At 58.2% G+C, this 21,544-nt stretch overlaps 1 protein-coding gene across 1 annotated transcript; it reads left to right on the top strand.

The window, feature by feature from the left end:
• The first annotated feature begins 7,022 nt into the window (after nucleotides 1-7,022).
• LOC142048518 (electroneutral sodium bicarbonate exchanger 1-like) lies at nucleotides 7,023-20,135 on the top strand. The gene is made up of 24 exons (XM_075075515.1): nucleotides 7,023-7,206; nucleotides 7,635-7,763; nucleotides 8,204-8,339; nucleotides 8,555-8,715; nucleotides 9,647-9,835; nucleotides 9,944-10,032; nucleotides 10,165-10,322; nucleotides 10,697-10,784; nucleotides 11,389-11,535; nucleotides 11,719-11,810; nucleotides 12,254-12,428; nucleotides 12,579-12,712; nucleotides 13,308-13,553; nucleotides 13,658-13,763; nucleotides 14,687-14,848; nucleotides 15,071-15,184; nucleotides 15,549-15,710; nucleotides 16,310-16,561; nucleotides 17,347-17,415; nucleotides 17,954-18,127; nucleotides 18,229-18,366; nucleotides 18,817-18,914; nucleotides 19,422-19,526; nucleotides 19,778-20,135. Exons 1-23 carry the CDS (start codon nucleotides 7,023-7,025, stop codon nucleotides 19,507-19,509), a joined length of 3,291 nt encoding a protein of 1,096 aa, XP_074931616.1. The 3' UTR covers nucleotides 19,510-19,526; nucleotides 19,778-20,135.
• The last annotated feature ends 1,409 nt before the right edge of the window (nucleotides 20,136-21,544 follow it).

Raw genomic sequence — 21,544 nt, 5'->3', positions numbered from 1 at the left:
TGGGAGGATGAAAGCAGCACGTCACAAGCAAAGGCCAACATCAGAGGGCTTTTCACAGTATGCCAGCATGGTGGGGGCTGGCAGGGCCCTCGGGAGCTCACCCCGTCCCACCCCCTGCTTGAGCAGGCACAGCCAGAGCAGGGGCACAGGACCGCGTCCAGGCGGGGCGTGGATGTCTCCAGGGAAGGGACTCCACAGCCCCTCTGGGCAGCCTGTGCCCCTGCTCTGGCACCCGCACAGGGAAGGGGTTTGTCCTCATACTGAGGCGGAACTTCCCGTGTTCCCACTTGTGCCCGTTGCCCCTTGGCCTGTCGTTGGGCACCGCTGAAAAGAGCCCGGCCTCATCCCCCTGACACCCGCCCTTCAGATATTTATAGGTACTGATGGGATCCCCCCTCAGCGTCCTCTTCTGCGGCTGAACAGACCCTGCTCTCTCAGCCTTTCCTCCCAAGGGAGATGCTCCACACGCCTTTTCATGCATCCTTGGGTACCATTGGCCTTCCTGGCCCCAAGGGCACGGTGCTGGCTCAGGGTCACCTTCTTGTCCCCCAGCACTCCCAGGGCCTTCTCAACAGAGCCGCTCCCCAGCAGTTCAGCCCCCAGCCTGTGCCGGTGCGGGGGGTTCTTCCTCCCCTGGGGCAGGACCCTGCACGTGCTCGTGTTGAATTTCATCAGGTCCCCTGGGCCCAGCTCTCCAGCCTGGCCAGGTCTCGCTGGGTGGCAGCACGGCCCTCTGGTGCATCGGCCGCTCCTCCCAGCTTGGGAATGTCAGGGAACTTGCTGAGGTGACACTCGATCCCATCATCCAGGTCACTGATGGATATGTTGGCCAGGACTGGGCCCAGCACAGACCCCTGGGGAACACCACTAGTGACAGGCCTCCAGCCAGGCTCTGCTCCACTGATCACGACCCTCTGATGATCTGTTGTTGAGCCGGGGCTCTGGCCACCTCACTGTCCCCTCCTCCAACCCCCACTGCCTTAGCTTGCCTGTGAGGATGCTGCGGGAGACAGTGTCGAATGCCTTACTGAAGTCAAGACAGACAACACCCACTGCTCTCCCGTCGTCCACCCAGCCAGTCACGCCATCAGAGAAGGCTGTCGGGTTGGTCAAGCATGAGCTTCCCTTGGTGCGTCCATGCTGACTCTTCCCGATAACCTTCTTGTCCCCTACGTGCCTGGAGATGACCTCCAGGATGAAGTGCTCCATCCCCTCTCCAGGGACGGAGGTGAGGCTGCCTGGCCTAGAGTTCCCCAGCTCCTCCTTCCTGCCCTTTTTCAGGGCTGGAGTGACATTTGCTGTTCTCCAGCCCTCGGGCACCTCTCCTGTCCCCCACGGCCTTTCAAAGATGATGCACAGGGGCTCGGCCAGAATCCCTCCGCCAGCTCCCTCAGCACCCGTGGGTGCATGCCATCGGGGCCCGTGGATTGGCGAGGACCCAGTTTGCACAGGTGGTCTCTGAGCCAGTCCTTCTGCCCCGCTGGTAAGTCTTCCCTTCTCCCGATTTGTGCTCTCTCCTCTGGGGGCTGAGATGCCTGAGGGCCGGCCTTAGCAGTAAAGACCCAGGCAAAGGCGGCATTCAGTAACTCCCCCTCTTATGGGATGGGGTTTTGCAAAGGGTACTTTGGCCGGAGCCAGCTCGGCACGGTAACTGTCGGAGGGGGAGGAGGCTGGGTTAGCTCTTTGAAAAGGAGAGGAGGCTAAAAATCGAGGCTTGGAGAAAGGGCAGGGGGCAAAGGCTGGGTTTTCCTGCTGCTCTTCCCCCGTGACGCCCGTGCGCGCCCTGTCCGCGCTGCCTTCCTGTGCTCTGAGCGCGGGGCTGCGCTGGCTGCTCCGACCCGCCGCCTCTGCCTGCCCGGAGGGGAAAGCTCCCGGTGGCCGGGAGCCCTGAGCTCTCCTCCGCTTGGGCAATGACCCTTCATTGCCGTGGGGGTCTGAGCCAGTGAAGAGCCCTGGCTGCGGGGCTGGGCGGGGTGGGACCAGTCCCTGCCGCCCTGCCCCTGAAATGCAATTATCGCCCTTCGAAAGAAAGGAGAACGCTGGTTTTTCCCGTTTTCCTTCTCCCCTGTGCACAAGGAGAGCCCAGCCGGATTGCGCTCCCTCCTCGCAAGGAGCAGGGCCGGGGGCTGGGGTCGGTTTCAGCCCGGGCCGGGCATCTCTGCAACTTCGGAACAAAAGAAAGCCACCCCGGAGGGAAAAGCCAAGTGGGTTGTAGTGAAGTGCGGGCTCCGCGGGGGTCTGCATCTCCCCCGGCCTCCGGGGGCTGCAACACGCTGGCAGCTGCCTTGGCAATTGCTGGTTTACAGAGCGACCCGGGCTTCCCCGAGGTGCCCGAGCGCAGCCCCTTCTCCAGGCGCAGCTTTGGTTTTGCTCTTGATGTCCCCGAGCTCGGGGCTGAGCCTGGTGACACCAGCGCAGAGTTAAAAGGCAGCATTCTGTATTTGCGGGGGGCGGCGGCTGCACGGGGGATCCTCCTCCTACCGGGCACCCCCCAGGTCTCTTTGTGCCCGTTAAGTACGTGCTTCCTAGGCACATTCATTAGCTTTCTGATAACAGCTACAGATAGGCAGAGGTTACTTGCCCACGCCTGCTGGTGTCTCCGGCTGCTCCTCAGGGGGCTCTGGATGAAGGACACACTCTTCCTCCCTGTGTCCGCTACTTAACCCTTGTGTTCCCGCAAACTCGCTTCTGAGATGACGCCCGTGCTGCCCGTGAGGGCTGCTCTGTTCTGGTCGAGTCTCTGCTCTGCAGTTCCTCACCTTTGTGGCTCTGTACGGCTGCTTTTCTTAAGGCCAAACGTCATCGTGACTTTGTTTAGGTACTTCGAATCTCGAGGCCTCTCTGACTCCCTAAAGCAACAAGCTTTAGTCATCGTGCAGGCTGTTCTTGTTTCGGCTGCCTCCTTATCCCGGCCAGGTTTTGGCTCCGGGTCCCAGCCTTAGCTGAGCTGCGCTAGACTGTATTAGTAACTCCCAACCATTTATACCCTGAATCATCGCTGCCTAAACGTGAGGCTGTAATTTAGCCCTTAAAACAGAGGTTTGGCCCCTAAGCTCTAGGAGTGAGGCTTTGCGGATCTAAAACTTAGGCTTTGAGTCTGAAAGGAGCGGGGTTCTGACAGAAGCACATTATCTATTGCATTAATGATTAAAGAATACACTGCTTGTCCCCAGACTTAACGTTCAGTTGCGTGACACAGCAGCATCCACGGTTGGTTCACTTCATCACCCCGGTTACACCCGGGGCTGGCGGGACCCAGCGCTCCGCCTGCCGGCCCCCTTTCTACCCCAGACACCCACGGACGGCTCCTGGTTTTGCCAGGGTTTCCTGCTTCCTTCTGCAGAGGAGAATTACACGGGGCAGGGGGAAAAATACATGTCTTTTACTGTAGGAGGCTGCGGCGCCTGCGGCCGAGCAAGAGTTAACTCCCGCCCCGCAGCGCCCAGAGCCGTGAGGGGCCGCTCCAGCTTCCCGGGCTCCGCGCGCGGGCGAGAGGCCGGCAGGGGCGGGGCCACAGCCAGGCCAGCTGAGCCCGCCTGGCCAATGGGCTGCTCGTCCCGTACCACGTGAGGCCGGGAGCGGGCCGTGAGGCGGGTGGGCTGGCGCGCGCGGGGCGGTTGCGGCTCGGGGCCTGGCGGCGTCGGGTCGGCGGGCGGTGAGCGGCTGCGTCACGGGCGGGTTGTTCGGGGCCTTCGGTCCCCTCCTTCCCCGCCCCCGTCCCGTCCCCCCCCCCCCCCCGCCCGGGTTTCGCGCCCCTGTCAGTGTTTTCCTTTCCGTTGCGTTGTTGTCGCTGCTTCTGTTTTATTGTAGTTATTGACCTGTTCCTCCCTCCGGGCCCGAGCTTTGCCCTTCTGGGTCTCTCCCCGCCCCGCCGGTGGGGGCTGAGCGAGCGGCTGTGTGGGGCCGAGCTGCGCCCGAGCCGCCGAGAGACGCTCTCGTTTGGCATCGCTGCGTGCTGTCAATAAAACCGAGGGGGGGGCGGAATCCGTGTTATTTATGGCTTCGGATGTTGGTGGGGTTGGTCCCTTTGGGCGAAAAAAAAAAGAACCGGGGTTAATTTCGGGCCCGTTCTGTGCCGCTCCGACCCCCTGGATCCGCGCCGTCGCCGCGTGGGCCCCGGCCGTGAAGCGCTGCTGTTGCCTGACGGGCTCTCGCTGGGACTTTTCTCCTCTTGTCGCCCCTTGAATGGGGAAAAGGAGGCAATAAAAGCCTGGCAGGTCTCGCTGTGGCGCTGCCGTGTGTTGTGAAGGGTGGGGGGGAGCTGGAGGAGTCTCTGGGGCTTTTTTACGGGGGGGTGTTTTGGGGAAATCCACCTCCCTGGGCAGGAGCAGCTGCCTGGGGAAAGAGGGGAAACGAGGGGCTTGGTTTGGGGTTTTTTATTTCTTTATTTTCCTAGTTTCTTTCCGTATTTTTTTTGTCCGTTCTCCCTGTTTCTGTGGAGGAGCTGCTTTTTCGGGCGGCCCCGGGTGTGGGCTGCTTGTCCAGGGGCGGCTCTGCCCACTCCCCCGCTGCACCCATGGGACCCGGCTGGAGGAGCTGCAAATGAGAGGAGGGGAAGTAATTAATCTGCCCTGTAATTACAGCAATATAGCACCATTTTGCAGTTGATGTTATTTTGCAAAAGAGAAGGGAAATGGCATGACATGGCTTACGTGGATTTACCCTTTCCATTGCGGAATCCTCCAGAGTGGCAGAACCAGTGTGGGATATATCCCCAAAATTCTGTGGCAGCGGGTTTGAAAGGAGGAAACTGTGGTGAGAACTCGAAAAAGTGTTGCTCTAGTTGTGACACTGGATACTTTGCTTGATGAAACTGAAAAGACAAGGGTACGGAATCCAGCCAGAAGGCAGGTGCAGGGAGCACACGCTAATGGGGATTTACAGGGGAGAGTGGATCCGAATTCTCCATCTCCAAATCCCGAGTGGGACCCTAATCGTCTGGGAGCCAGGGGAATGCTGACTGGATATCGGGGTGGATTTTATTTGGTGTAGGACAGGCAATGGCAAAAGGAAGAAATTGGTCAAAATTTTTGAAGTGAGGCAAGAATTAAATGAGTCCCCTTCCGCCTTTATGGAAAGACTGAATGTGGCTGCCAGAAAATGTACCAGTTTGGACCCAGAAAAAGAAAAACAAACAACCCAGAAGCAGCAATACACTTGGCCTCTATATTCATGGGGCAATCGGCCCAGATATTAGAAAGAAACTTCAGAAACTGGAAGCACTTGAACCTAGAGGTTTGGGTCAAATGCTTGAAGTAGCTCGGCACGAAGGAGAGCGGGGGAATCAAGCCGAGCTGAACCCCTGGTTACCTTGAAGCTAGGGAATGAGAAATAGAATTTTTAGTAGATTCGCGGGCCACTTATTTGGTGTTGAATACATGTAAAGGGAAATTCAGTCATAAATCCGCAGATGTTGTTGGTGCGCCGGGGCAGAACGAAAATTGGCCCTTCTGAGAGCCCTTAAAGTTCAAATTGGGGAAACAATGGGTAACTCGCCAGTTTCTGTATATGCCCGAATGCCCGCTGCCTCTGGGAGGACGAGAGCTATTAAGTAAATTGGATGCACAAAGAACTTTTGAAGGTGGAGAGATGAAATTATGGATACCAGAATCAAAAGCCACAGAGGCGAGAGTGTTTATGTTACAGGATTCCCCAGGGAGGAGCAGGTTCCCGCAGAAGTGGAAAATGCAGTAATTCCTTTGGTTTGGGCGAGCGAAGTCCCAGGACGATCTAAGTTGGCAGAGCCGGTAAAAGCAACATTAAAACCTGGAGCCAGGCCGGTAAGACAACACCAATATCCTGTGAAGTGGGAGGCTCGAAAAGGGTGAGAGGGGTTAATTACCAATTATTTAGAACAGGGGCTTTTGGTGGAATGTGAATCAGAATCTAATACTCCTCTATTGCCAGTAAGGAAACGTGGGGGCAAGGAGGGGGGCGACGAGGGCATCTCCTGCTCCACCGGCGGAGCAGCCCCCGGTTTGTCCCCGTGGACACTCTTACCCACAGCCCATGATAACGCTGGCATCAGTGTAATGAATTCCACTTTGGGTGGGATGAACGAGATGAATCCTCCCTGCCACGGCGGGTAGCCCTTGGCCCAGCAGGATGCAGCGTTGCCACCCCATTTCTCTATTTGGGGTAGCTTTTGTTCCAAGCAGAACTGGTGTCTCCCCGTGCCCCGAGTGTTGCAAGCGGGCAGAATCTTGGGGATGAAATAATGGCCTGCATTGTTACCCGAGAGGCTGATGTCATCAGCGGTCACTTTATAAGGGCTTGCCCCGGTGTCCTGAGGGACTCTGGCCTCCGGATTGATCGGGAGGTTCAGTTCTCCCCCCAACCTGGTGACCGACGTGAGGATGGACCCAACTGGGGGTTCCAAAATGACCCTTCTGGAAGAGTTACAGGTAGCCCGGCCGGGGCTCTGCCGAGGGGCCAAGCACCCCCAAACAGTTGGGAAACTCCCCCCAAAATCCCATTTGGCGTTTCCCCGGAGCGCGGCAGGACGGGCGGGGGGAGATGCTTTGCACCGGGGAGGGCTGCGGGGGGCAGATTTAGCGTCGCTGTGCAGGGCACGGAGGCAAAGTGGTTTCTGAGAGAGAAGGAGATTTTCCCTGTGTCGCCCGCTTTGGGGCGTTTGGAAGCTGCGACTCCCAAATCCCACTGTGACACCCGCAGAACGCGCTCGAGCCTGCGGATTTATTTCAGTTGCGCTTTTACCTCATCAATTCAATAGTCCCAAAGCTTCCCCTTTGTGCCTCGAAGGTCGTTGGGCACCACTGAAAAGAGTCCGGCCCCATCGTCCTGACACCTGCCCTTCAGATATTTATAAGCACTGATGAGATCCCCGCGCAGCCTCCTCTTCTGCGGCTGAACAGACCCAGGTCTCTCAGCCTTTCCTCCCAAGGGAGATGCTCCAGCCCCTGAGCATCTTGGCAGGTCTGCGCTGGCCTTGCTCGAGCAGCTCCTGGCCCTTCTTGAAGCGGGGGCCGTGCCTGGAGGAGGAGGAGGCAGGCAGAGGCGTGATGCCCGTGGAGTTGCCCAGGCGCAGGGGTGGATGGTGGCCGGGGGCCCGTAGGGAGCTCTCCACAGCCAGCCCCAACTTTCCCCTTCTCGTTGCTGAGCAGAGGCATGACGAAGAGGCGGTCATTGACCAGGGAAGAACGAGCACCGTTGCCAATATTCACTATGAGAAGGAGGAGCTGGAAGGTGAGGCTCTGCTGAGCCCCTGCTAGAGGGGCCGCCAGCCCAGCACGTTTTCCCCTTGCACAAAATCCCTACAAGGTGCCTTGCTCGGTGTCGCGTCACGTGCAGCAGGACGTGCCGGGCTTCTCACTAAAACAGCAGAGCGACCTTCTGTCGCTGCTTCATGAGCAAGTCTGCGTGTTGTCCAGCCGAGGCTGGAGGTGGAGAAGGGGTTTGGTACTTTCAGGGCACTTTGATGAGCCGGAGCCGTCACTTGTTGCTCTGTTTCTGCCGAGTTTGAGGAAAATAGGCTTGGGAAAAGGAGGTCCCGCGACAATCAAATTCAGAGAAGTCGGTGCTTCTCCTGGGATTTAAGCATGGCTTCGAGAGGCACCGGCCGCATCGACCGTTGCTGCGATGCCGAAAGTGCTGCCAATGGTGCTTTTTCGCAGGCCACCGGACCCTGTACGTGGGCGTGCGGGTGCCGCTGGGGAGGCGGAGCCACCGGCATCACCGACCCCACAGCCAGAAGCCACGGGAACGGGAGAAGGACTCTGCCCTGACGGAGCCGGGCTACCGCTGTAAGTGCCGCCGCAGCGTTCCCTGAGCTCCTCGGGGCTACTTGGGTGCTGGGGTCTTCTGCAAGCAGTGCCTGGGTCTGGTTTGAGTGACGTGCTGTTCTCCCGAGGGCAAGTGGCGTTATTTAGCAAGACCCTCTTTTTCCCCAACTTTTCTCAAGTTTGTAAGGCAGTTAAATGCCTAATGGGTTTAGGCTCGCCTTCCTTAGAGGGATCCCGGGTTTAAAAGTGGGAACGTGGGGCAGGAGAGCTGCCCGTCGTTGTGCAGAGGTGGAGCAGATGCTTCTCCGTGGCTGCGTGCAAGGCCAGGCAGAGGCAGGGGAGAGGGGCGAGCCCAGTATTTCTGGCTGAGCTGGTGCCAGGCCGATGGCCCCTTTGGATGTGAGCGTGACGGGCCGTATTGAGGCATGGTAATGGGACGGGGCTTTGTCTTCTGCCCCCAGACACCCCATCCCAGCAGGTGCAGTTCATCCTTGGGACCGAGGAGGATGAGCAGCACGTCCCCCATGACTTGTTCAGCGAGCTGGATGAGATCTGCGTGAAAGAGGGGGAAGGTGCTGAGTGGAAGGAAAGGGCAAGGTAAATGCCTGCTGCGGGCGCGGTGGGAGAGGGGTCCCCACGCTGGCGGCGCCCCTGGGCTCCGCTTTCCTCTCTGCGGGACGGAAGGAGCTTTGGCAGCTGCAGGTGCCGATGGGAGGAGTCGCCTCCTCTTGCTGCCCCGTAGCTCTAGGAAAGGCCTTGCAGAGCCAGGGCTGTTTTCTTGCAATGGGGCTGATGGCACCCGCTGTCCGCAGGTGGCTGAAGTTTGAGGAGGACGTGGAAGACGGCGGCGAGCGCTGGAGCAAGCCCTACGTGGCCACGCTGTCCTTGCACAGCCTCTTTGAGCTGAGGAGCTGCATCACCAAGGGCACGGTGCTGCTGGACGTTGGTGCCAACAGCATCGAAGAGATTGCAGGTACCGTGGGCGCCACATCCCTCCGGGAAGGGCCGAGCTCGGCCACGTTCACTCCCAAATCGAGCCCTGCCCCAGCGGCGGGTCCTTTTCCAGAAGCCCCACTGGGTTTTTAAGTCATGGGTTGGGTTTGGATGTAGCCTGGGCGTGCAACAGTCGCACCAGCTTTTTCTTCCCATACGGGATCCTTTTGAGAGCAATTTGTGGGGTTGCAGAAGCAATTAGAGAATATTCTGCAGCCAAACAGGAGTGTGTGTGAGGGCGTAACAGGCTGCTCTTAGAAATACGGCGTCTGCGTAGGAGCTGAACCTCCTTAAATCAACTCTTTCTTACAAGCCGTTTCCTCACATTCTTTGTTTTCCCCTTTGCCTTCTTAACATGCCAGGATTGAAGGGGTTTAAAGGCAGGGTTTACCTGGCAGATGCCCAAGCAGTGTCTGTTTGTGGGGAAGGTAACTGAAGTTGACTGAGAAAGCGGCTCTGGAGAACTGATCTGTGACTGGGAGGTCTCCATTCAGCCCTTTCAGGAGGTGCAGGAGCCGGAGCCGTTCTTAGCACATTTCTCCCTGGGCTTGGCAAATTGCAGTCGATCGGCCAAGGAAGCTCTGGGAGAGCCTGTGCTCTAGATTGCCTAGAATTGGGTTAGGTGCGCAGAGTCAGACAGAAAGGCCAGGTCTGGCCAGAAAGAGGCATTGGTTAGAACGGGAAATACTTATCTTTGCAGAGGGCTGAATAAGCGCTTTGATGGCGTCTTTTAGCGCAGGAAAAGTCTTGCTTTCGTTGCAAAGGCTGAACTGTATGAAAATGTCTTGCTAAGCAAGGCTGAGCCCTCCTTAGGGTATCCTGCATGGCGCAGCCTTCTCCAGGGGCTGCGGGGGTCGGGACTTGGCGGGGGTTTCTTCTCTGCCGGCTTGATTTCCCTTTGCTGTCCCCAGATATGATCCTGGGCCAGCAAGAAGAGTCCGCCGAGTTTGACGAGGGCGTGCGGGCAAAAGTTCGAGAAGTGCTTCTGAAGAAGCATCACCACCAGAACGAGAAGAAAAGAAACAACCTTCTCCCCATCGTCTGCTCGTTTGCTGATGTGAGCAAGAAGCAGTCGGACCCGCACCTCCTCGACAAGCCAGGTGAGGGCTTCTGCCGGGCTTTGGCCCCGTGAGACTTGTCCTGAAAAAGGAGAAGCGTCGCACTTGCTCCTTGTCCGTCTTTCTGAGTGTCTTTCCTTTTCCTGCCAGCCCAAACACTCACCCCTCACCCTTCTGCCACCGCTGCGGAAGCTAAAAATGGGGTGAGCCACGAGAGCAGCGTGATGGATTTAAGCAAGGTGAGACGCTTGTGGCTTTCTGACGCCTTTAGGCGCAGATTTGCTCTTGCAAACGGGGCCGCAGAGTGTGCTGTAGAGTGCTGTGGGCTTTGGGTTTGGGGGAAGGGCCTGAACATGGCTTGTCGTGCCCAGGCGGAGCAGCACTTCATGAAGAAGATTCCCACCGGTGCTGAAGCGTCCAACGTGCTTGTAGGAGAGCTGGATTTCCTTCGCCAGCCCATCGTGGCATTCGTCCGCCTGACCCCGGCTGTCCTCCTCTCGGGCCTGATGGAAGTTCCCATCCCCACAAGGTCTGTGTGAGGAGCACAAAGCTTTTCTTTTCCAAACCCCCAAGAACACAACACCCAGTTGCGTGCATCAGTTTGGTGTCCTGAGGGAACGCGGGCAGTGGGAGCAAGCACGTTTCTCCCACTCCCATCTCCTCACCCTCATTTCTCCCTTCCCTGCTGGATCTTTGGAAGCCCTTGGCCAATTTTAATGAGAGTTGGCCCAAAACTGAAATTTGCCACCATCGGTTGTGATGAATTTCAAATGCATGGCGGAGGCGGTGAGCCTCTGTGTCCCGTCTCGAGCCGTGCTCTGGGCTGGCAGCTCCCGGGCATTCCCTGGGGTGCCCTTTGAGCAAGGACACGTTCTTCTCCCTCACTTTGTTCCTCTTGCCCAGGTTCCTGTTTGTTTTGCTTGGACCGGAAGGAAAAGCCCATCAGTACCATGAGATCGGCAGGTCCATGGCTACTCTCATGACGGATGAGGTGCGAGGAGATAAGAGATGCCTCTGGGTTGTTTTGGGCTTCCTTCCCTTTTCCCTGTGTCCGAGGCAGCGAGGAAGAGGCTTTGCTGTCCCAGCTGCCCACAGCTTTCCAGAGAGCCCACCCTTTGCTGGCGCCCCAAAGCAAACCTGTGGATTTGCACCCCCCACCACCCCCTGGAGGCTGAAATCCCACTGGGTGCATCCTGTGGCTCGTCCTTCTCCCCGGGTTCCCCAGCACGCTGTCCCCAGCGGTGGCATTGCCAGGGCCAGCCAAACGTCTCCCCTTTAAGCCAAAGGGTGTGGTGTGCCTTGGGGGCCGGGGGCCTTGTGGAAGAGATGAGTCCAAGTACCACGATGGACGGGTTTTTCCTCTTGGGGGAATATTTCCTGCCGTTTCCAGCAGGAAACGTGGGGGAAACCTGATGGAGTTGGAGACGTCCCTGCTCACGGCAGGGGGTTGGACTCGATGGCCTCGAAAGGTCCCTTCCAACCCGCACTGGTCTGCGGTTCTAGGGAAGTTGTTGTGCATTTAGCCAAGGGCTTATTGCGCTGGTTAGGGCGTGCGAGATGGGTTCTCCTCTCAGCAGGTTGTCTCCCCTCGGCAGGTTTTCCACGACGTTGCCTACAAAGCCAAGAACCGGGCTGACCTCGTGGCCGGCATCGACGAGTTTCTGGATCAGGTCACGGTCTTGCCGCCAGGAGAGTGGGATCCATCGATCCGAATCGAGCCCCCCAAAAACGTCCCTTCGCAGGTGGGTGCTGCGGCCGAGGGGGATGCGAGGGGGAGGGGCAGGATGGCGGCACGGCTGGGGATGGTGCTCAGAGGCCCCAAGTTACGAGGTCCCAGTTTGACCCAGTCACACACCTGGACCAGAAGCAAAACAAGCCCGTGGTGACAAATACGACTCTTCATTATCTTATTTGGATTTGAACAGGAAAAAAGGAAGGTGCCAGGAGCTCTCGGTGACAGTGCTTCTCACAGCGAGCCGGAGAAACACGGTGGTCCTGAACTGGAGCGGACGGGAAGGTGGGAGCTGTGATAGTTTGGGTTTTTTTCCTGTTTGCCTCTGAAATCTGAGCATGCAGCTCCTGCCCAGCAGGATTTAGGGGTTAGTGAAGGGGCCAGGTGGGAGATGTGGGCAGCTGAGCTGAGCCACAGCATCACTGCACACAAGGTTTCTTGCTTTGGGGTGGAAGCAGATGTGTAAATAGCTCCAGGCAGAGCTCTGCTGCTTCGGAAAGCAAGGGCCTGTTGCAAGAAGAGAGGATAGGCTCCCGGGTTATTTCCTTTCTCTTGTTGTTGGAGGGATTGTTTGGGGAGCGTCAGTTTTTGCTGGGTCTAAAATGGGTAAAGGAGACTGCTGCTTCTTAGCCATGAGAGCTCTTCTGTGCCTGCGAGTGTCCTTTTGCAGCAGGGACAACTCCATGGGCTCTTCCAGGAAACGAGTCTCTTTTTTTCCCTTCCTCCAGGCTCTTTGGAGGTTTGATCCTGGACGTGAAGCGAAAGGCCCCGTGGTTCTGGAGCGACTTTCGGGATGGTCTGAGGCTGCAGTGTCTGGCGTCCTTCCTCTTCCTCTACTGTGCCTGCATGTCCCCTGTCATCACCTTTGGGGGGCTGCTGGGGGAGGCGACCAATGGCCACATAGTGAGCACCTCTCTCTGTTGGGTGGCATGGGGGAGGATGAAACTCTCGCAAAAGTCCTTGCTGCGGGGAATTTGCTTTGGGTTTGGGGGTGTTTCCCCCCTCCCCTGCTAATGATTTACGTATTCACGGCTGCCTCTCTTCCCCGGCCAGAGTGCCATGGAGTCGCTGCTGGGCGCATCCATGACCGGCGTGGTGTATTCCCTCTTTGCTGGGCAGCCTCTCACCATCCTCGGGAGCACCGGACCCGTCCTTGTGTTTGAGAAGATCCTTTACAAGTTCTGCAAGTAAGGCTGGCTGCCGCGGCTGGGTGCTGCGAGAGCCTTCGCAAGAAGGCAGCCATGGAGCAAAGATGGTTTTGTCGGTGGCAGTTGTTAGATTGAAGTTGTTTTCTGTGTTTTGATGATTGTATTGAAAAGCAGGACCTTTTCATGTGAAATGGGGATTGTCCAGGACAATCCTTTGGTTGGGATGACTTGGATCCTTATTGCCCTGTTAGTGCAATTGCACTTCTATTGAGCCCCAACTCGCTGGCAGCAGATGACTGGGTGCAAACCCAGCCGGGGTTGGTGTTGGGGCGTCGGGGTGATGTGGCAGAACACCACCTTCCACCACAGGGCCCTGACCTCCGTTAGCTTCCAGGGCGTTAACCCAAGATAATTGCTAAATGGTGATAAGGGAAGAATTGGCCTCCTCCTGCGGGTCCCCCCCCTGCACCGCAGCCCTGAGGCCGCCCGTAGCAGAACAGGGCAAGTGCATTTACCATCCCCAGCCTTGACACGCTCCTGAATCGCTGCCGATTTTCCCCGAAGCAAGGCAGGCAGGCACGGCTCGGAGCCTCTTGCTGGCCTCTGCACCCTTCTTTTTCTGTTGGTTTCCCAGGGAGTACAAGCTCTCCTATCTCTGTCTGCGGGCGTGCATCGGGCTGTGGACTGCCGCCTTCTGCATGGTGCTGGTGGCCACCGACGCCAGCTCTTTGGTGTGCTACATCACCCGCTTCACCGAAGAAGCCTTCGCCTCCCTCATCTGCGTCATCTTCATCTACGAGGCTCTGGAGAAGCTGAGTCACCTGCGAGAGACCTACCCTGTGCACATGCACAGCCAGCTCGACCTCCTCACCCTCTACTCGTGGGTTTTTTGTCCTCCTGAAACGCCGCTGCCCCTTGGCAGGAGCTCAGGGTTGCGCCTCCGTCGTCTTTCCCTTACCCCTGCCTTGGCTTCTCTCCTCCCAGCTGTAAGTGTGAGGCACCGACCCATCCCAGCAACGAAACCCTGCGCTTCTGGGAGAGCAACAAGATCAACGTGTCCGGTATCGCCTGGGAAAACCTCACGGTGACTGTAAGTGGCCCGAGCCACTGCTTCCTCGCGCCGCGGCCACGGGCTCAGGGGCATTTGCACGGTGCAAGAGTCAGAGGCCTTCTGGTGCTGATGGGCTTCCAGCTGTGCTGGTGCTGCTCTGAAAAGTCACGGCTTCAGTCTGATGGGGGGGTTTAACCTGCTTGGTCCTGCGAAGGAGAGTCTGCCTTGTCCCGGCCACCTGGTCCCCAGCGCTGTGGGGAATAACTGTCCTCCTCAAGCCTGTTGCAGGACAGTGTTTCCGCCCGGGAGCGAGGTTAAGTGGGTGGTTTGATTCTTGGAGCAGTTGGAGGACTTGAGTTCATGCTGGAAGGGAGTCATTGGCTTCCTGAAGTGGTTCCTAATACCTGCAGGCCTGGCTTGCTCACCCAGCGTGTCTGTAGGCGCAGGCATGAATTTGCATGTCTGAGCAGTCTCTCGGGCTGTTGTTGCTGGAAGCAGAGCTCAGGCACAGGGTGGGGGGCTCGTATGGGCGTCTTCGTCCCCTCTCGGCCGTGTCCTGGGAGCCCTGCCCTGGGAAGGGACGCTTTGCCTCTTCTCCCTTCCTGTCGCGTCTGTCTCAGCCCTCCTGCCCTGTTCCCTTGCCCTGTCCCCAAGAGCTGCCAGCACGTCCTTCCCCTCCGGCGTCACCTCCAGCCGTGGTTACCTGCCATTCAAGCGGAGGATGTGGCGTGGCTCTGTGGCGTGGTGTCCCGTCACAGCTCCTCTCTCCGCTCTCCTCTGTGCAGTTGAATGTGTCGCTTGTTCAGGTGCTGCTGCTGCTGCTGGTTACCTAGAAATCTCCGTGGGCAGCAGCAGTTACAGGGTCGTGGCTCTTGGCCCAAGAGCCTCACAACCCCCCGGTTCCCCGAGGTTTCCTTGCCGCACGGGCACTGCCTTTGTGCGCTGACGCTCTGTTTCGGCAGGAATGTCGGTATTTGCACGGCGAGTTTCAAGGAGCTGCCTGTGGGCGCGATGGCCCCTACGCACCTAATGTCCTCTTGTGGTGCTGCATCCTCTTCTTCTCCACCTTTGTCCTGTCGAGCTTGCTGAAGAAGTTCAAAACCAGCCGTTACTTCCCAAGCAGAGTAGGTAGAAGCTGGTGGCCAGCAGCAGTCTCCACGCTCTTTTCCCCAGACGCCTCTCCTGGAGCACTCGGCAGTATTTGCCACCGCTTGGTCGAGCTGGGAAACGTTGCCCTTGAAGGCCAAGCCCTCCATCGGCTGGGCTGTCCCTCACGCAGCTCCATGAGTGCAAAACCACTGTAGCATTTCCGACCTGCCCCTTTCAGCTCTGGTTTCTTGCCCCAGGTACGGGCCACAGTGAGCGACTTTGCCGTTTTCCTCACCATCGTCATCATGGTGCTGATTGACTTGGTGACTGGGATCCCGTCCCCGAAGCTCCACGTGCCCCATGTGTTCAAGGTAAGGGGGTGTTTTGGCGCGGAGCTGTTTGCGGCCCCTGGGGATGCCACAAGGTGGTGGCAGGGCAGGGCAGGACGGGGCTGAGTCTGGAGGAGATGGGGGTGGTGTGAGCATCTCCTCTTCCACCTCCGAGCGCATCCTTTCCTTGTGGGAACGAGAAGACGGCCCCGGCGCTCTGGAGACGCGCAGGAGAAGCAGCTGTAGGTGCTGGCAAAGAGGCCGCTGGCACTGCTGAACCCCCTGGGAGAGGGTGACTTGAAGCCAGGGCTGGGAGCTGCTCTGCCCCAGGGCTGGAGGGGAAACTGAAAGGCAGTGAGGCGGCTGGGCTGGGAGAGGATCGTGACATGCGTGTGCTTTGTCGCAGCCGACCAGAGATGACCGCGGGTGGTTCGTCAGCCCCATCGGCCCCAACCCATGGTGGACGGTGCCAGCTGCGCTCATCCCAGCTCTGCTTTGCACCATCCTGATCTTCATGGACCAGCAGATCACGGCTGTTATTGTCAACAGGAAGGAGCACAGGCTGAAGGTAAGGGGCTGCAAGAGATGAGCCCGTCCCCAGCCCACTGTGGGCTGCAGGAGTGGGGAGAAGCTCCTATTCCAAAAGCTTTGGGAAGGCGTTGGTGTGGGATGAGGTCGGGCTGTGTGGCAGGATGCTCTCCTGGGTTACTGATGACACGGGGAGCAAAGGGCAGGGGAGGGGAGGTGGGCAATCTTTCGGAGCAGCAAATCAGTCCGGGAGCAAGAGAGAGGAGGGCTTTTGTTTGAAAATGCCAGCGGCAGCTGGGGGAAGGAATCGTTCTGAAGAGCTGCCAGGGATAGCTCAGAGTCGCATCTTCTTTGCAAGTGGTGGCAATTTCTCTGTGAATGAAGAGAAAAAGTTGTTTTATGTCTTTTTTGTGAGAAGTCGATATCACGCAGACTCTCGCAATCCGCTTTGTCTGAGCCCCTGTCAGATTTCCATGCGAGGGGCTTGCGCAGAGACTGGCTACATCCTGATTTGTTTCCAATCCTTGCTTTAAATTTTCAAGAAACTGACTTCAGCTCAGTAGGGTGGGAGCGTGACTTGTGGCGTTGTCGTTGCTCTTCTGCTGTGGGACACTCTGCCTCTTGCTTTGCTCCCTGCAGAAAGGATGCGGGTACCACCTGGACCTTTTTGTGGTGGCCGTGATGCTCGGGGTGTGCTCCGTGATGGGGCTGCCCTGGTTTGTGGCTGCCACCGTCCTGTCCATCACCCATGTGAACAGCCTCAAAGTAGAGTCTGACTGCTCAGCTCCCGGGGAGCAACCCAAGTTTTTGGGGATACGAGAGCAGAGAGTCACTGGCTTGATGATCTTTGTGCTCATGGGCTGCTCCGTCTTCTTCACATCTGTGTTAAAGGTAAGAGGAAAATGGAAAACACCCAACAACCACGCGCTTTTGGGGGGTTCTAAAAAACAAGAGTCCCCCCTTCCCAGGCCTGAGTAGTTGTGGAGCAGAGGAGGAGGTGAATCCCAGCCCTTGGGGCTTGACCGGCGGTGGGAACCAGCCTCGGTCACGCTTTCCAGCCCTTCAGGCCCCAGTGTGCTGCGCTCTCGGCAAGCGAGCACGACGACCGCTTTAATGTTCAGGCGTCTTTCAGGCCCACCCGTGTTCGTGGGTTACAATTAGGCGCGTTCCGAGCAGTACCTCTGCTCCCTTTCAAACAGGCAGCACCTTCTCGGTGGCGATTGGCTCCCGCAAGCGCCTCAGAACAGCCATTCCAAGTAGCCAAACACGCCGAAATGGTCCCCGAGGGCTTCCTTGCGTGTTCCTCCCACAAAATAATGCCATCTCTAGGCTAAAAGGAGGCCCAGCGCCTTTGCGCGTTACCACAAGAACACGTAGAAATGGTTTTCTACCGTCACAGAGCGCGGTACGCGGTAGCACGGGTGAAGTGACCTCTTTTCCTCCCACCTCTCTGGAAGAGAGGCTTATTGTGACAAAAGGGAACTCAGACGTTCAGCCTGAAGCAGAGCGTTGGCTCCCTCGCACGCACAAAATCTCTCCCGGTTAAAATCCGACCCACCTCCAAGCCCGTGGGAGCTGCAGAGCTTTGGGCAACTTCAGGCAGTGCCCGTAGAAGAGAGTGGTAAGAGTGAAAATGTGATGGAGAACAAAACAAAGGATTCCATTCTTGTTTTCAGTTCATCCCAATGCCTGTGCTTTACGGCGTCTTCCTCTACATGGGTGTGTCGTCCCTCAGAGGAATTCAGGTACGGGCTCTGTTACAGCGCGCGGCACGTCTGCTCCCTGGTATTTCCCGGCCGTAGGAGCGGGCAGAAAGCCGTGGCGTGGGAAAACACCTCTCCGGGAGCAAGCGCTGAAAGTGTTTTGTGTGAGCAGCAGCTCGGGGGAGGCCCAGGAGGGGTGTAGGGCTGGGGGAGCGGGCACGGTCAGGGCTCTCTGTGTCACGGCTTAGGGCAGGTCGGGCTTTGGTGAGGTGGAAGCGGGGGAATTCAGTGCCAAGGGAAGGCAGTTTCTGCCACCGGTGGAAATCCTTGCCCCGGGGGATTGGGTGGGCCAAGAAATGCCGCTGAGAGAAGACCGTGGACTCCTTGCAATGTGGTGGGCAGCTCTGGCGGGCAAGCTGGGTGGAGCGAAGGGCAACTGGGGGCTGCTCCCAGGAGGAAGCGAGTGGGCTCCGCGATCTCTCCTTGCAAGCGAGACCCTGAGAACTGCCTCCGCGTCTCCACGGGGCCGGAAACCTTCCGCAGTCCCCGGTGGCAACTTTTCCCCCTTGGCTTTTTGCAGTTCTTTGATCGCTTGAAGCTGTTCTGGATGCCGGCGAAACACCAGCCGGATTTCGTCTACCTGCGGCACGTGCCCTTGCGAAAGGTGCATTTCTTCACCGCCATCCAGCTGATCTGCCTCGTCCTGCTCTGGGGCATCAAGGCGTCCCGTGCCGCCATCATCTTTCCCATGATGGTAAGAGCCGCTGCCGGTGTCGGCAGCGGGAGGTTTGCAGCGTTGGAGGGAGATGTAGCGTCGCCTCTGGCCTCACCGCATCTTCCCTCTTCCTCACAAAGGTGTTGGCTCTCGTTTTTGTGCGCAAAGCGATGGATTTCTGCTTCTCCAAGCGAGAGCTCAGCTTTCTGGATGACCTGATGCCAGAAAGCAAGAAGCAGAGGTTGGGCGACGCCAAAACCGAAGCCCAAGAAGAAGAGGTAATGCTTGCTGGGGGCTCGGGGCCGGTCGTCTCCCTTGGGCTGTGAGATGGCCTCTTTCTGTCCCAGCTGGTCTTGAAATGTTGGGGGAGGAGCAGAACGCAATAGAAATAGATCCCAATAGCCCAGATCCCACAGCTTCAGCGTGTCTTTCCCTGAATTAGCTTAACACTTGAGTGAGGGAGAATTTTAAAAAGTAGTCTTTGAGGAAAAAAGGTGAGGAAGATGATGATGATGATGATGATGATACTCACGGTGGGAAGATTTGCTGCTAATAGTGTTTTTAACCCTTGCAAAAGGTTTGGAGCGGAGGTCGATACCCTGCTGCACTAAGAGCTGAAGCTGCCATGGGTCCCAAGGAGAGGGCACATGCAGCGCTTTTACCGCCTGGTGTGTTTCTCTCCACTTTGGTCACAGACGGAGAAATTGATTTGTCCCTTTTTACGCCAGGAGTCCCAGAAGACGATGGCAGCTGCTGCTGCAAATTCCGTTCAGCTGGAACTGGGGGAGACCAGCGGCTTGGATATCCCACAGCAACCCAGTGACAGGTAAAGCCCCGTGGAGGCCCAGGGCCCCTGGCAGGATGGATCTGCAGGGGTTTGGCCCAATTTTCTCCACTTGCCTCTTTCCTGAGCATCCCTTAGGCACCAGCAGTCAGCTTGGGGGGAAAATCAGGGCTGCAGGAGGCGATGGCAGGGCTCTGCCTCCAAGCAGAGTGGCTGCACAGCTCACGTTTGAGCCCGGGCACCCTCATCGTCAGGGACTTTACGCAGCTGGAGAGCCTCGTACTTCCAGCTGAGGAGCTGCAGGCATGATCTGTAGCAGCAGTGGCTTAGGAGCCCGCTCCAGGGCTGCGCAGCAGCGAGAGCCGTTGCACGGAGCCGTTGCTCTGCAGCTCTCGGGCTCGCCTCCCAAACCTCCTCACGCGGCAAAGGCCCCTGTGCTTGTGCTGAGCTTTGCTCCTCCGAGCCCCCCTGTTCCTCTCGCCGATGCTAACGCACTTGGTGCCGTCAGTTCCCAGAATCACGCGTTGCCCTGGGCAATATTTATTGCAGGGCTGATCCTTCGGAGATTAATATCTCAGAGGAGATGTCCAACACGACCGTGTGGAAGGCGCTGACGATGAAGAGGGAAACGCTCTGACTCTGGGGAGGAAAGAGGTAAAGGCTGGCCCGTGAGTGCGACCGTGCTCCTCTGCGGCGACGGCGCGTGCCTACGGCTGTGCCGTGCTCTGGCCAGCACTGCCGAGCGAGCCCTGGGCACAGGCAGCAGGGGCCGTGGCATGCAAACCAGCTCCTCCCTGCCGGGCTGGTGCCACACACGGGGCTGAATCGGCAGCAGCCGGCCGCTCTGGCGCTGACGACGCTCTCCCTCTTCTTCTCTTTCCCCCTGCCCCGGTTTTCACGACTAGGAATGTTGACTCTGAAGGAGGGGAGTGAGAACGTGACTGCGGCATGTGCCGACACAGGCCCGGGGAGAAACCGCTTCCCTTCAGCCGGAGGATTCCCATTAAAGCCATGCAGATGTTGTCAGTTACCCTGGGTGTGCTTCAGGCGTTCGGTATCTCCAGAGCAGCAAAGTGAGGGGCGCATCACAGTCCGTGGGAGCTGGGTGTCGTTACGCCTCCGTGTGTACGTGCGTGTGTTGGTGCGGTTTTGTAGTGGTCGAGGGGCTGCTACCGCTCCCTCATTCAGGGCTATTTTTTCAGTCTCCAATTCCTCCTCGCCTTTCTCTTTTCTCCAAATATAAACTCTGAATGTACACAAACACCTTCTGTGAGGTGTGACGTGTTCTGCGCTTGCCTCTTCGTCCCAAAAAGGTTCGTGCTCTGGCTCGGGCTCGTCCCTTGAGTTCACTCCCGCGTCTCTCCCTGGGCCGAGAGGGACACCCTCCGTGGCGGGGCAGCGGAAGGACCCTCCGAGCAGTTGGGCCCAGGCGAAGGACGAGCATTTGCTGCCTGCGCTCCAGTTCCGCCCCCTTTGGTTCTTTTTTTGACTTCTCGCCTTTGCTTTGGCTCTGCCGTCGACCGGGAAGGTGCAAAGTGCAGAAATGCCCCCTTCTTGTTCCCTGGCTGTGACCTGAATGGAAGGGAGCACTGAACATGGAGCGCCTTGAGTGCAGCGTGTGGTCATGGGAGCGGGCAGGTGAGGCGTGGGGCTCTGCGCCCCGGGGCTGTCCCCTGCCTTGTTCCGCCGCTTCCCTGCCTTTTACCTCCCGGGGACTCTGTGTGGTTTCTTCTTCACCCCTGTCCTTGCAAAGCCTTTTCTCTCACAGGGAGGGACGAGCCAGGAGGGAAGCGGGCAGGTGCTTTTTCCCTCCTGCCTTTCCCTTCCTGCCGCTTTGCAGGAAGAAGCCGTCAAGCAGAGCTGGTTGTTGTGCTCCCTTCGCAGTCCGGGGGGTTGCTGGGCCGTGGTGTCACCCCCGGCACGCGCGGTCGGGTCGGGCGGCTCTGGAGCCTGGGAGGAGAGGAGGACCCGGAAGAAAAGGTGCCCTTGCATCCCTGTGCCTCGCTGTGGGCTCAGCACGGGCTCCAGGCTCTTGGCATCTGCAGGCGGTGCCCCGTGCCCAGCTGGGACGGGGCCGCACCCCCTCCTGCCGTTGGCTTCTCCCATCCGCTGCGGGAGCCTTTTCGTGCATCGACCCAACCCAAGATGCCAACGGCAGGTTGTCGCTCCTTGCAAATGGGAGAGAAAATGAAGATGAGTGAGGTTATAGAAAATATACAGTTGATATAAATACAAAATGGCTCTGGGAGGATGAAAGCAGCACGTCACAAGCAAAGGCCAACATCAGAGGGCTTTTCACAGAATGCCAGCGTGGTGGGGGCTGGCAGGGCCCTCGGGAGCTCACCCCGTCCCACCCCCTGCTTGAGCAGGCACAGCCAGAGCAGGGGCACAGGACCGCGTCCAGGCGGGGCGTGGATGTCTCCAGGGAAGGGACTCCACAGCCCCTCTGGGCAGCCTGTGCCCCTGCTCTGGCACCCGCACAGGGAAGGGGTTTGTCCTCATACTGAGGTGGAACTTCCCGTGTTCCCACTTGTGCCTGTTGCCCCTTGGCCTGTCATTGGGCACCACCGAAAAGAGCCCGGCCCCATCCCCCTGACACCTGCCCTTCAGATATTTATAGGTACTGATGGGATCCCCCCTCAGCGTCCTCTTCTGCGGCTGAACAGATCCTG

The sequence above is a fragment of the Phalacrocorax aristotelis genome, chromosome 26 (genome assembly GCF_949628215.1).
Source record: "Phalacrocorax aristotelis chromosome 26, bGulAri2.1, whole genome shotgun sequence".
Taxonomy (NCBI): domain Eukaryota; kingdom Metazoa; phylum Chordata; class Aves; order Suliformes; family Phalacrocoracidae; genus Phalacrocorax; species Phalacrocorax aristotelis.
This window is presented reverse-complemented; position numbering and strand designations above follow the sequence as displayed.